The 13227-nt window shown below is 58.8% G+C and overlaps 2 protein-coding genes across 2 annotated transcripts in view; one reads left to right on the plus strand and one right to left on the minus strand.

Annotated features, from left to right (window-relative positions):
* Positions 1–3415, plus strand: part of CC2D1A (coiled-coil and C2 domain containing 1A) — a 36025-nt gene extending 32610 nt beyond the window's left edge. The window contains exon 30 of the mRNA XM_073318951.1: positions 1–3415. Coding sequence (XP_073175052.1) covers positions 1–21 — 21 coding nt within the window. The 3' untranslated portion in view covers positions 22–3415.
* PODNL1 (podocan like 1) overlaps positions 3258–13227 on the minus strand; it is an 18600-nt gene continuing 8630 nt past the window's right edge. The window contains exons 5-11 of the mRNA XM_073318954.2: positions 12635–12699; positions 11751–11860; positions 10382–10538; positions 9774–9889; positions 8772–9429; positions 7835–7983; positions 3258–6805 (exon numbers count right to left, since the gene is read on the minus strand). Coding sequence (XP_073175055.2) covers positions 6655–6805; positions 7835–7983; positions 8772–9429; positions 9774–9889; positions 10382–10538; positions 11751–11860; positions 12635–12699 — 1406 coding nt within the window. The 3' untranslated portion in view covers positions 3258–6654. The remainder of the gene's footprint in view (positions 6806–7834; positions 7984–8771; positions 9430–9773; positions 9890–10381; positions 10539–11750; positions 11861–12634; positions 12700–13227) is intronic.

Here is a 13227-nt window from a genome sequence, read left to right on the forward strand (position 1 = left end):
CTTCAGAAGTTCCGCAGATGAAGCCCTTGGTGTTTTGAAGGCCTGGGACAGAATGGCCTGCCCCCCACACACTGCACTCCTCTTCCCTCCGTGACCCACATGGGGGAGAAGCTAGACAGACACTAATGGGAGGGGTGGAGTTCCTTTCCCCGAGGGGTGGGATATACATGAGGGGATGGGAAAGGCCCTGAAATTGACCTTGCATCCTCTGCTCATGTAGGGAGGGTGCTGTCCTTGTGCCCCTTCCCCACCCCACTCTGGTGGTAGGAGTAAGCTCAGGCCCTGACCTCACCCCCACCCCCCAGAAGAGCCCCCCCCCCGAACCCTGAGGTGCATGATGCCCCGCAGGGAGAAGAGCCAGACAATCGTGTGACAATCACTTTGCCCCTCTGCTCACGGAGTCCACCCCACTCCTGGTCCCTGGCTCTGCTGGCCGCCTGGTAAAAGGCTTAGCGGGAGAGCACTTTATTCACAAGGCCAAACTACAGCCGGGTTTGTCTCTACAAGGGCTGGGCCCGTGCTAGGGCAGATACTTGTGGCAAATGGGTGCTGACCACAGGTCCCGCCTCCCTTCAGCAGGCTCAGCACTTGGCTGCTCGGGCAGACAGGACTGCAGTGTGCAGGACTCTTCGTTTGTGCAGCCGTTACTTGTAATGCCCCGTCTACGCTAGCCCCCGGGCCGTTCTCAGCACCATCTGACAGGAGCCTAGGGGTGTATCGGTGGCTGATGCACCCTGTTCTCAGCCACAGGTCCCCGTCCTAGTCCAGGCAAGACCTGGTGCAAAGGGAAACCACCCATCCCATCTCCTGCCCTGTCCCTCAGAGCCCAGTCTGAAACCATTTTGCAGACCCTGGGCTAGAATTCTGTGGGCAGGGAGTGGTTGGGAAAAGGCCGTGCCTGTCCTGGGGCACGGGTGCTGGCTGGAGCAGGGTTCGAGGCCAGACTAGAGTATAGCCATTGTCTCTGCAATTCTCCCCCCACCTTGGTAAAGTGCAATCCGTGCTGTCCTTCTGGGCACCGGTTTATAAGGGGGCTTTGTACCACACAGCACCGTGAGCCAGGCTAAGGCTGCGACCTGTGAGCACTGCCCTGTGCTCTCCCTCCCAAAGGCCCCAGGCGGGGGGGCACTTATCTGTCACCCAGCTAATCCAATCCCTGGTGCTGTTTTTGTGGAATGCCCCGTCCTCTGCCTGCAGCAGCATCTCCCGGGGCCACTCCAGTGCCTGTCTGCGTCACACAGACATAGCTAAGGCCTGTCCCCGGATGCCCCCCGACGCCCTTCCCCAGCCTGTATCATCAGAGCTCCGGCTTTGGCAGCAGCTGCTCTTCCAGCCTTTGCCTGCGTGGTGGGAGGCCGGGGCTGTGTGAGCAGAGATGGGCAGAAAACCCTTTCCCTAGCCCCGAGACACCCTCTGAGGCCCCCCCACCCCGCCCCAACCGGGTGAGATCCGGGGCAGTATGTGGGGCAGGAAGCTGCTTTAAGGAGTCAGAGCAGGGACACGGTGAGTGTGAATGTGGCACTGCCTTTGGATCCAGTGGACTACAGGGGAAGGGAGGACATGTTCCTGCTGTCTCCTCCTGCCAAGGCCGGGACAATCACAGGGAGGGAAAGGCACCTCATTGTGGATCAGAGCAGCTGACCCAGCGTCCTCAACTGGCTACCGTGTAAATACCGACTAAGACTTCCGCACCTTGTCAGAACTAGATGACACTAAAGATGCTCCCTCCCCTTCCCCCCATTATGGCTCACAGGGACCCTCTCCCCACCCCTGATTTGCACTCTGGTCGCAGCTCATCTCGCATGGAGGGATCCCTGCACCAATGCACTTTGCACGCACGCCCTCCCCCAGGGCCTGCAGGTCCCAGCTGCTCACGCTGCTTTGTTCAGGACTCACAGGGCTCTAGGAAGAGGATGCCTGGGGAGGGTGGTACACGTTGTGAACTGCCAACCCCAGCGTGGGCCTGCTGCTTTAAGGAGACTGTGAAAGAGGGAAGTGGAGAATAGGGCTATTTCTCGCTACTGACCTGATCCACCCAGAAGGGCTAATAGGGGCCCAGTCTGAGTGCTGTCCAAGATCCCCCTCGCCCTGCATTTCCCACTTACTGGTAGTGACCATAGAGGAACCTGCAGCTAGAGCCCCTCTCTGGCCATTTGTCCCGCTCCGATGCCTCTTCCTTGCCCTTTGGACAGAGGGAGCCACGCGCGCACGCAGGGCTGGCTTTCTCTCCCTGTGGCCGCAGGCTGAAACAGATCTGCATTTCACCCTGCTGCCCTTCTCCCCTGGCGCCTGCTCCAATGGACCAGCTGCAGCTTCTCCCTGCAGGAACCGGGTTCAGCAGCTCGGCAGGCTCGGGATACCCTGGCTGGGAATGGTTGATTTCAAAAACCCCATGCTCATTAGGAGGCCAAAGCTGGGTTACCTCTAGCTCTGAGCTGCCTAAAGCAGAGACCGCAAACCCCACCCCCCAGTGAGCAAGAGGGGAGAGACAGAGCTATCCTACAAGCAAGCAGCTGGGTGGGGGAGGTGGGGAACTGTCCTGTTCCTAGGAGCTCTTGGGAGTGGAGGGCAATAGCTGAATGAGTCCCACTTACCCCCAGGCCCAAACACTAGAGGGGTTGAAATCCTGGACTTCAGTGGTGCTGGGATTCCCCCTGGATCTCTCTCCCTCCTGCATTGCCCCACTCTTGCTGGCATCTCAGTCCCAGCTTGGCGGTGGGGCTGGTGCCTCTTCCTTACGTGCCTGGCCCTGAGAGCTGCGTGGCCCTGACAATGGCGATGAGCCTCCACGCACCAGCGGGGCTGCGCCGCTAATCGCTGCTCCCTGTCCTGGCAGGAGGGGAAAGGATCGTGTGAGACTGATCCGGATTCTCCCCACCCCTTGCAAGGGACAGCCTGCTTTAAACAGAAACATTCCTTTAAGCCCTGTAAATAACCAAATTCTAAGAGCTGCTGCTGGATGAGGGATGAGTTGATTAGCTGTCAAAATGGTCCAATCTCAACTTCCCCCTCCCCCCAGACCTTCCTTTTAAACCAAATTTTAACCCTTTCTGTCTCTGGCCCAAGAGAAATCTTGTTGGAGGGTAAATAATGGGTAGATTGTCGAAATGTCTCTTGATCCGCCTCGTCTGATTCCACAGCCCAGTGAACCATGTGTGTTGCTGGGTCTGGTTTTACATGATGTAAGTGCCTGTCTCTGGGGGCGTCTGTCAGTCCGGAGAATCCGAGAGCAAATGTAAAAGCAGAGATGTTGGAACTGACTGCGTTCTGGTTTTATTTTGTGCTTAGATAGACCACAAATCTATATAATAAAGTTTTTAAGACAAATCTCTTTTTCTACCAAACAACCAAAACAAGACCCAGCTCTACCCTGAACTGAAATCCTGTAACAACAATTAAACCTCTCTGGAACCTCTTTAGTCCTTGTGTTCTCTGCCGGATTCACTTAATGCCAGCTTCCCATCCCAGGGGAAAGAGCAGCTGAAATCGATTGCACCCCCACCCTGTCTCTGTACCCATCCTTCACTGAACTTACCTAACTCTTCTGCCCACCTGGTATAGTCTCTCCAGCAAGGGGTCTGGTTCGGTCAGCGGTGCTTCTTCTTTCCCAACAACGGGGCTAATTACAAATGGGGCTGCCTGCCCCCCCTCCATGAAATGGACCGAGATCTACTGTGCTCATTGCACATGCGGGCTGCCAAACCATTCTCTGACAGTGCCGCGTGGTCAGCACCAACCTGAGCCGTCTTCACAGGGTAACCTAGGTGCCTCAGGCATGCCTGGTCTGAAAGGGGGAGACCTGAACACAGCTTGGAGATGGCCCCAGGCTCTGCCTAGGAAGAAACAACCCCAGTAACACTGTTGCCCTTTTACCTGTTCAAAGTGCTGTGTTAACTTTGTCTCAGGATGAGTTAGTTCCATTTTACAGATACTAAAACACAGGCGCAGAGAGGGGCAGTGACAGGTCTATAGGCATAGAGTGAATTAATGAGCAAGCAGGGGCTAGGAACCCAGGAGTCCTGGCTGCCCACGCAGACCTCTAGGCTACACTGCTTCTCAGACCAGCTGCAGTCACTGAGTACTTCGTGCAAGCTGAGGAGCAGCATGCTGCTGAGGGGGGCGTGCTATCAGGGCTCACTGGGCCGCGCATGGATCACTCGTTCCATGGCCTGCTCCTGCTGCCAACTCCTCATGTAGGGCCTGAAACAGCTCAGGGCCTTGGCGGAGATTTGGTTAGATTCAGGGAACTGTCGGGCTGGAGGGAACCTCAAGAGGTCACCTAGTTCAGAACCCTGCACTCAGGCAGGACCAAGTAAATCTCTGTCATCCCTGACAGGTTTGTTTAACCTGTTCTTAAAAACCTCCAATGACAGGGATGCCACAACTCCCCTCTACCCCCCGTAACCTAGTCCTGTATGTCACTAGCCTAATGTCTAACCTAAATCTCCCTTATTGCAGACTAAAACAATTCCTTCGTGGTCTTCTGTTGCCATGGAGAACAGTTGATTGCTGGTCTTGTTATAACAGCCCTTAACATACTTAAAGACCTACCAGCTTCCCCTCGGTCTTCTTGTCTCACAACTAACCATACCCAGTGTTTTTAATCTTTCTTCGCAGGTCAGGTTTTCTAAACCTTTTAATCATTTTTGTTGCTCTGCTCTGTCCTTCCTGCAAATTGTCCTCATCCTTCTAAAAGGCTGGTGCCCAGTCCTGGACACAGCACTCCAGCTGGGGCCTCACCAGCGCTGAGCAGAGCAGGACAATTACCTCCCGTGTCTTACATACCACATTCCTGTGAATACAGCCCAGAATATTAGCCGCCTTCACAGTGTTGGCTCATATCCAATTTGTGATCCACTGTAACCCCCTGATCCTTTTCTACTGCACTGTCACCTACCCAGGGTTTCCCCAGTGTGTATCGGTGTGTCATTTCCTTCCAAAGCGTAGGACTTGCACTTTACTGAAGTTCACCTTGTTGAATTCAGGCCCAGTTTCCAATTAGGCAGGGTTGGTTTGAATTCTAATCCAGTCCTCTAGCCCCTCCCATGGTGTCCTCTGCCAAAGTCGTAAGCACACAGTCCATTAGCCAAGTCATGAAGGCAAATATTGCCTCGGACCAGTCCCAGGGCAGAGCGACTCGAGGGTGGTTTTTCAACCAATGGTGCACCCACCTTACAGTCATTTCCTCTAGCCTGCGTTGGGGCCAGGTGACATCTATTTGTTAGGGATTCATTCGAGGGGGATGGGAGCTAACTGGGGACAGAGGACAGGGGCCCTGGTTATTTCATTCACCCTGCGGTCCTTTGCTACCGGACCCAAAACATGCCACCCCGCCCCGTGGCTCAGAGACGTGGAGACACCCGACAGCTCTGCTGGCCCCATTGCCTGGGGCCAGGCCCATTCCCCTGTTCCAGTAGCTGAAATACCTGCCTTTGGCTTCATCAGCGCTCTTGCTGGGCGGCAGCATGGAGACGCCTGTTACCTGGCAGCCCTGAGGCGCAGGGTCCAGACCCCATCCCAGCCCTTACCTTGCCTGTACTGCTGTCACTAATCTTCGGGGAGGGTCCCTGTCAGCTGGGTGGAGTTCAGGCCCTGGCTGAAGATAGGTCAGGTTCTGCGGATGCACACCTCCAGCTGGCCCACTCGGGCACAGCGGCAAGCAGCCCTCCTGAGAGCCTGTGCCCTGTAAGGCTGGTTCAAATACGTGGCTAAAGTTGAGCGAGACCTTAAGTGCCCGACGGGATGTGCTGATCCTCAGGAGGCTGCGGCAGGGCCTAGTGGTGTGTCGGGGCTCTGTGCAGCTGGACGAGCCCCGAGGAGCGAATAGCGGGCAGTGTAATCCCTCTGGAACACTGCCTTGGGGCAGGCAGGGAGGATACTGAAACCATGTTATCGCTGTGATCTGGGCTGTGGAGCGGCAGAGCTTGGGAGCAAGGGAAGGCGGCTGCAGGAAATGACAGAGGGAAGGTGGCTGCAGGAAATGACTGCAGGAGAGAGGGATTTCAGGGGATTTTGCTAGATCTCCTCTCAGCCCGAGAGATCCCAAAGCACCTGTCTAGTTCAGAGCTGGTTGGAGGGCTCAGAGGAATCGCACCTGATAGCAGCTCAGAATTTAGCCCTATACAGATGTGCATACAGAGGGCAGTAACTTCCCTGGCACTGAAATGCAGCCACCTCTGGGGTGGAACGTGGCAGTTCCACGTGATGGTTTGGATGAGAGGTTGGAGAAGAGTGGCCGATCTAGTGGAGAGTGCCGGGGGAGTTAGGGAGGCAGATGGAATTCGCCAGGCTGATCAAGGCACAGGACCTCAATTCTGTGGTTGGCTGAAAGAGCAGGAGCGTGCCCCCTGCTCCCGGTAGCACAGCGCCCCCAGTACTGTGCTGACTCTCAGGGAAGCGCACCCCCTACTGAGACACCCACCCTACTCCCCACCATAGCTGGATTTTCCCGTCCAAGTACCGAGCCTGCCCAACCCTGCTTAGCTGCCGCTCCTTAACAGGACCGTCCAAGCCCATAGCGATAACACGGTCTAGGACCTGAACAGCGCAGCTGGAGGAGAAAGCTGCCCTGGTTCCTCACTTCCTCGCTGCTACTCAAGCTTCCCTGACAAACCAGGCCCAGGGCAGACACTGACCGGCTCAGGTGGCTGCTTGCTAGGGGCCTGGTTGGGACCTGAGCCAGTGCCCCGCTCGTGGCATCTTGACACTGATGGGTTCGGGGTTCCCCGTAGTGTCCACGACCTCCAGCTGCTTCAGGGCCGCGAAGGCCTGGTCAGACACGCTGGCTGCCAGCAGACGGTTGGATCTGAAAGAACAGGAGGACTGGTGAAAAACTTCGTTCTCTGCCAAGAAGAGGCCTCTGTTGGCCGAATAGTCCAGGCAGATGGCACCTAGGACCCTGCCCTCAGCACTGGGCCCCTCAACGCCAGAGGCCTCAGGTGACAGAGCAAGGACGGGACAGTCCCATTCTCTATAGCTCCGGGGAGCCCAAACTTGGGCTCCAACCTGACCCTCTGGCCCTCCCCACCCCACAAGTGTTGCTTAGGTGCTGGAGGGGGTGCGGAGAGCAGCGACTTGGCTGAGGTCACCCAGGGGACCTCTTGCGCTGCAGCAAGCCTCAAGCGAGTGCGCTAACTGACTCTGACCACTGAGATGAGACTCTGGCAGGAGTCAGGCTGGCCACCGGAGTCCGAGCCCGCCCAAGCCCGTGGGTTGCAGCTCGGGGGGCTAGCTGGAGCCACCTCTCCTTCTCCCCATCACAGCTGGATTTTCCCCAGCGAAGCTAGTGCAAGTCTGTCTACCTGCACTGCGAGGCGTGCTCCCAGCTGCAACGTAGACGCACCTTCAGCGAGCCGGGGTCCTGACTCCCAGCCCCCTGCTCTGGCCACTTCACCCCACACCCTTCCCAGAACCAGGGACAGAGACCCAGGAATCCTGACTCCCAGCCCCCTGCTCTGACCACTTCCCCCCACACCCTTCCCAGAACCAGGGACAGAGACCCAGGAATCCTGACTCCCAGCCCCCTGCTCTGACCACTTCCCCCCACACCCTTCCCAGAACCAGGGACAGAGACCCAGGAATCCTGACTCCCAGCCCCCTGCTCTGACCACTTCCCCCCACACCCTTCCCAGAACCAGGGACAGAGACCCAGGAATCCTGACTCCCAGCCCCCTGCTCTGACCACTTCCCCCCACACCCTTCCCAGAACCAGGGACAGAGACCCAGGAATCCTGACTCCCAGCCCCCTGCTCTGGCCCCACCTTCTGGTCAGCAGGATGGCGGGGCGGGAGCCTGCCTGTGCTCCCAGCACTACTGTTGCTGCTCTGGCTGTTACCTGAGGATGATGGCTCGGATGTCTGGGATGGTGTGGAAGGCTTCGGCCCCGATGACGGCAATGCGGTTGTGCTGGAGATACAGGTACTCGAGGGACTCCGGCAGGTCAGGGGGGATATAGGACAACTCGTTGTTGCTGAGATCCAGGAGCTGGGGGAGAAGGAGGGACAGGGTTACCCAAGCCACCAGCAGAGTTCTCAACAGCTTCTTGGATTCATTCTACACCACTAATCGCTGGTAACGCCCTGCCAGGCCTGACTGTTCTAGACAATAGCAGGGCAGGCTGGTCGGGGACTCGATCGCAGCCTTCGAGTCTCTACACTGGGAGTGGGGCACAAACTCAAACTACTTCTCCATTCAGCATGTTGTTCGCCTGTGGAACTCCCTGTCACATGAAGTCAATGAGGCTGCGAACACAGTCAGACTCGAAGAGTGGGCTGGATGTTTGTACGGATGACAAGGACATCTGGAGTTAGAACAGTTCTGGAAGGAAGATTAAACCTCGCGGTTTTAAGCCAATCTCTGACTATTAGGAGAGCTCCATAGGGGGCTGAGTATCCCTGTGGGGGTTCCTGCACCTTCAGCTGAGGCATCTAATGGTGGGCCTCTCAGAGACAGGATAAGAGGCTACTTGGCCACTGGTCCTGATCCAGTCTCACATTGCCATGCTGCCAGAGGGCTCTTTAACCTAGCAATGAAGGTACAAACTCAGGAGTTTTGGTGCCTCATCTCTAATCACTAAGCCACATTCCCCCGCAGAGCCGGGATAGAACCCAGGAGTCCTGATCCCCAGCTCCCTGCTCTAACCCCTAGACCCCACTCCCCTCCCAGAGCCGGGATAGAACCCAGGAGACCTGGCTGCCAGCCCCCTGCTCTAACCAGTCAACCCCACTGCCCTCACCGATTACGTCACTGGGGCAATCGTCCCCCTCCCTCACCTTGAGCCCCTGCAGCTCCTGCCACGTGCCAGGGGTGATGGAGCTGATGCGCAGCCTGTTGTGGGCCAGGTGCAGCTCCTTGAGGCTGGTCAGGTTGGCCAGCAGCTCGGGCGAGAGGGAGTTGAGCTGGTTCTTGTGCAGCGTGAGCACCTGGAGGCTGGGCGGGAGGCCGGCGGGCAGGAGGGTGAGCTGGTTGCCCGACAGGTCCAGGCTCTGGAGCCGGCGCAGCTTGCGGAAGGCCAGCCGGTGGATCTTGGCGCTGCAGAGCCGGTTGTAGCTCAGGTTGAGCTCGGCCAGCAGGTAGGTGCTGGCGAAGTCGTGCAGGCCGACGTGAGCGATCTGGTTGTGCAGGATCATGAGGGAGCGCACCCGGCGGGGCAGCCCCGGGGGCACCCGCTCCAGCCGGTTGTTGTAGAGGTGCAGGGTATGCAGCTTGCGCAGCCTGAGGAAGGCGTCGGGGTGGATGCCGGCGGCCGTCAGGCGGTTGCTCTGCAGCAGCAGGTACTGCAGGCCGCGCACCCGGCTCAGGCTGTCCCGGGGCAGCGAGCCGATGCGGTTCTTGCCCAGGTGCAGGATCATGATGTTCGGGGGGAAGCCAGCCGGGATCTCGGTCAGGTTGTTATTAGACAGATCCAGGTACTCCAGGCTCTTCAGCTTGCTGCAAAGGGGACGGGGAACGGGGCGCTGGCTCGGGGGGAGCAGCTAATGCCGCAGCCTCCTGCTGTACTGGACCCAGGCGTCCTGACGCGCTGGTCCCCCCGCTTTAACCACTAGACCCCACTCCCTTCCCAGAGCTGGAAATAGAGCCCAAGAGTCCTGGCTCCCAGGCCCCCAGCTCTACCACCTAACCCATATTCCCCTCCCAAAGCCAGGAACAGAACCCAGGAGTCCTGACTCCCAGCCCCACTGGCTATAACCACTAGACCCCCCTCCCTGCCCAGAAGTCCCATCTCCTCCGCTCTAAGCACTCTGCCACGCGGCAGCTCCCTCCCCCAGCCGCACCTGAAAGTAGACGGGTCCATGCCCTGGTTGGACAGGTTGTTGTTCTGCAGGTAGAGCTCTCGGAGCTTCCAGTGGCTGCTCAGCGCCCCCCTGGGGATCCGGGCGATGCGGTTGTTCTGCAGGGACAGGAGGTCGTGGCCACTAGAGTCGGGAGAAGCTCCCAAGCCCGCCTCAGACACCATCAGCAGGGCTGGGGGGAGACTGCCCTCGATATGGTACCAAGATAAGCACTAGGCCACCCAGCCCAGCTGCCATCTGAATGGCAGAGCTGGGGCACAGAGAGGGGATGGGCTTGCCCAAGGTCCCAGAGTGAAACGAAGGCCACGCTGAGCATAGAACCCAGGAGTCCTGGCTCCCAGCCCTCCTGCTCTAACCACTAGACCCCACTCCCCTCCCGGAGCTGGAAATGGAACCCAGGAGTCCTGGCTCCCAGCCCCCTGCTCTAACCACTGGCCCACACCTCCTCTCCCCATATCAAAGGCAAATGGCTGTGGGGCTTTGGGATGTGTCATGCCTCAGGGATCCAGGCCAACCACACATTTATACAAAGTACCTGCAGAGGCAGACCCCCCACCCAACCCCGGTCATGAGCCCCAGCCCTGCCCCACCTGTAAGTGGAGCCGGACGAGCGCGGGGGGCAGGTTCTGGGGCAGGTAGCTGAGCTGGTTGCTGGAGAGGATCATGGTGCTGACGGCGTCGGAGCCGTTGAAGGCGTCATAGGGGAGCCCAGAGTTGGCTAGCTGGTTGTTGTGAAGATACACGGACCTACATGGAGGAGAGGGAAGCAAAACAGAGCTGACACCAGTCTCTGTCCCGAAGAGGAGAGCCGCCGTAGTGAGCCCCCATCCCACTCCCTGCAGCACAGCGCCCCCTAGAGCCATGCTGGGGTGAGCACTGACTGCAAGGGGAGAGCGCCCCCTAGTGAGCCCCCATCCCGCTCCCTGCAGCACAGCGCCCCCTAGTGAGCCCCCATCCCGCTCCCTGCAGCACAGCGCCCCCTAGAGCCATGCTGGGGTGAGGACTGACTGCAAAGGGAGAGCGCCCCCTAGTGAGCCCCCATCCCCCTAGTGCCATAGTGGGGAGAGCACCCCCTAGTGAGCCCCCATCCCGCTCCCTGCAGCACAGCACCCCCTAGTGAGCCCCCATCCCGCTCCCTGCAGCACAGCGCCCCCTAGTGAGCCCCCATCCCGCTCCCTGCAGCACAGCACCCCCTAGAGCCATGCTGGGGTGAGGACTGACTGCAAAGGGAGAGCGCCCCCTAGTGAGCCCCCATCCCCCTAGTGCCATAGTGGGGAGAGCACCCCCTAGTGAGCCCCCATCCCACTCCCTGCAGCACAGCGCCCCCTAGAGCCATGCTGGGGTGAGGACTGACTGCAAAGGGAGAGCACCCCCTAGTGAGCCCCCATCCCCCTAGTGCCATAGTGGGGAGAGCACCCCCTAGTGAGCCCCCATCCCGCTCCCTGCAGCACAGCGCCCCCTAGAGCCATGCTGGGGTGAGGACTGACTGCAAAGGGAGAGCGCCCCCTAGTGAGCCCCCATCCCCCTAGTGCCATAGTGGGGAGAGCACCCCCTAGTGAGCCCCCATCCCGCTCCCTGCAGCACAGCAACCCCTAGAGCCATGCTGGGGTGAGGACTGACTGCAAAGGGAGAGCGCCCCCTAGTGAGCCCCCATCCCCCTAGTGCCATAGTGGGGAGAGCACCCCCTAGTGAGCCCCCATCCCGCTCCCTGCAGCACAGCGCCCCCTAGCACTGTGCTGGGACATTGAGGCCAACACAGAGGGGAGAGCGCCCCCTACTGAGCTCCCCACCCAGCTTGAAGAAGATGCCCACACTAATCATGCCCAGAGCTTGGCTTAGCCAGTCCAACCCACTGAGATCCGAGCCCCTCAGCAAACGGCCCACAGCTGCAGGCCCTCTGCGTCAGAGTGCTCCCTTCTCCCGTGTGCCCGAGGCAGGAGGCCTGGAGGGCGGCTCTACCTGAGGTTGGCTTTCTGTCCAAAGGTGAGCGGATAGACTTCAGTGAGCAGGTTAGCAGCCAGGTCCACTATGCGCACTGTGCTGGGGAGGATCTGCGGTGCTACTGTGAGCTGGAAAAGAAACCAAAGGGGGACAGGCCAATGCTAGCAGGAGATCAGTGTGGCCCTGGCTCTACCCGTTGCTGCCAGAGGGCCTGGCCAGGCTTTATAGAGGGATTGCTTCACTGGTCACTGACACGCAGCCACCTCTGGGGTCAGAGGCAGCAGCTGTTTATACAGGGGTTGCTCAACATCTGCTCTGGGGTAGAATGCAGCAGCTGTTTAATAGTGCCCAGTGCCGCCACACAAAGGTTTGGGACAGGAAGTGGAGAGGAATCCTGTCTCCAATGAGCACAGCAGCAGGAGGTTAGGAAGACAGGATGGAATCACCCTAGCTGGAATCTCCCAGGACACCAGGGTTAGCACAGACACTTGAGGGAAATGGGACAGCATCTCTAATGACCATGTGGGACCTGTCTCCTCTGAAAGGTGGGACCTCCTGCAGCACAGTGCCCCCAGGCTGGGCTCCGGGGTCAGCACGAACCCAGAGAGGAGCCACCCGACCTGCTCCCTGCAGCGCAGCGCCCCCTAGTGCCACATGACGGAGTCACCCATACCACTCCCTGCAGCACCCTTGGCTTTCCCTGGAGGTCCCATCCCACTGGTGACCACGCTCAGCATGGTTTAGCTTGTGAAATCCCTCTCTCACACATACACATGCAGAGCCCCTTCCAGCTAGCTGGGTGCAAACTCCTGGTGCCATCCCAGCTCGTTAAAGCAGCTGTGAATGCTGAGCACCGGGCCCCACCCTGCCGCCCCCATGTCAGAGGACAGACGCGCACACACCTTGTTGTTGGCCAGGTAGATGTACTGCAGCGACTCCAAGGATTCAAAGGCTTCATCCGGGAGGCCTAGAAAGCAGCAGAGAGAAGGCTGCCTAGTCCAGGCACACCCTGCGCAGAAGGGAGGCCGGTACGTGTACCTGCTCCATCCAGCTCGCGAACTCAGACCCTGCCTCCACCCCTGCAAGGCCCCGTGGCTGCTTCCACTCACCCACGGAGCTATGCATCCTGTACCTGCCATCCAGCTACCCAGAATGCTTTGCATCCAGCTTCCCACCGTGCTTTTCTATAACGGTCCCAAAAAACTTCTCATGCTGCTGAAATGCAGCTGCCTCTGGGGTAGGAGCCAGCAGCTGCACAAGAATTTAGAAGTGGAAGTGGAGGAAATTCCTGTATCCAGCTGAAACTGCAGGACAGGGGGACGGCCTGCTGGGATTCAAGGAGAGAAGGACAAAGGGATGACGGGCTCCGATACCGGACCATGGGGATTTCTGTTCCATTGGAGGCTGGGAAGAGCTCTCCCTTGACTCGCACACACACACACCCAGGTCACGCAGGCAGGGCCCTTGCCCACTGCACCGCTCCCTTCGATGGCAT

Source organism: Lepidochelys kempii, chromosome 20 (assembly GCF_965140285.1).
Source record: "Lepidochelys kempii isolate rLepKem1 chromosome 20, rLepKem1.hap1, whole genome shotgun sequence".
NCBI lineage: Eukaryota > Metazoa > Chordata > Testudines > Cheloniidae > Lepidochelys > Lepidochelys kempii.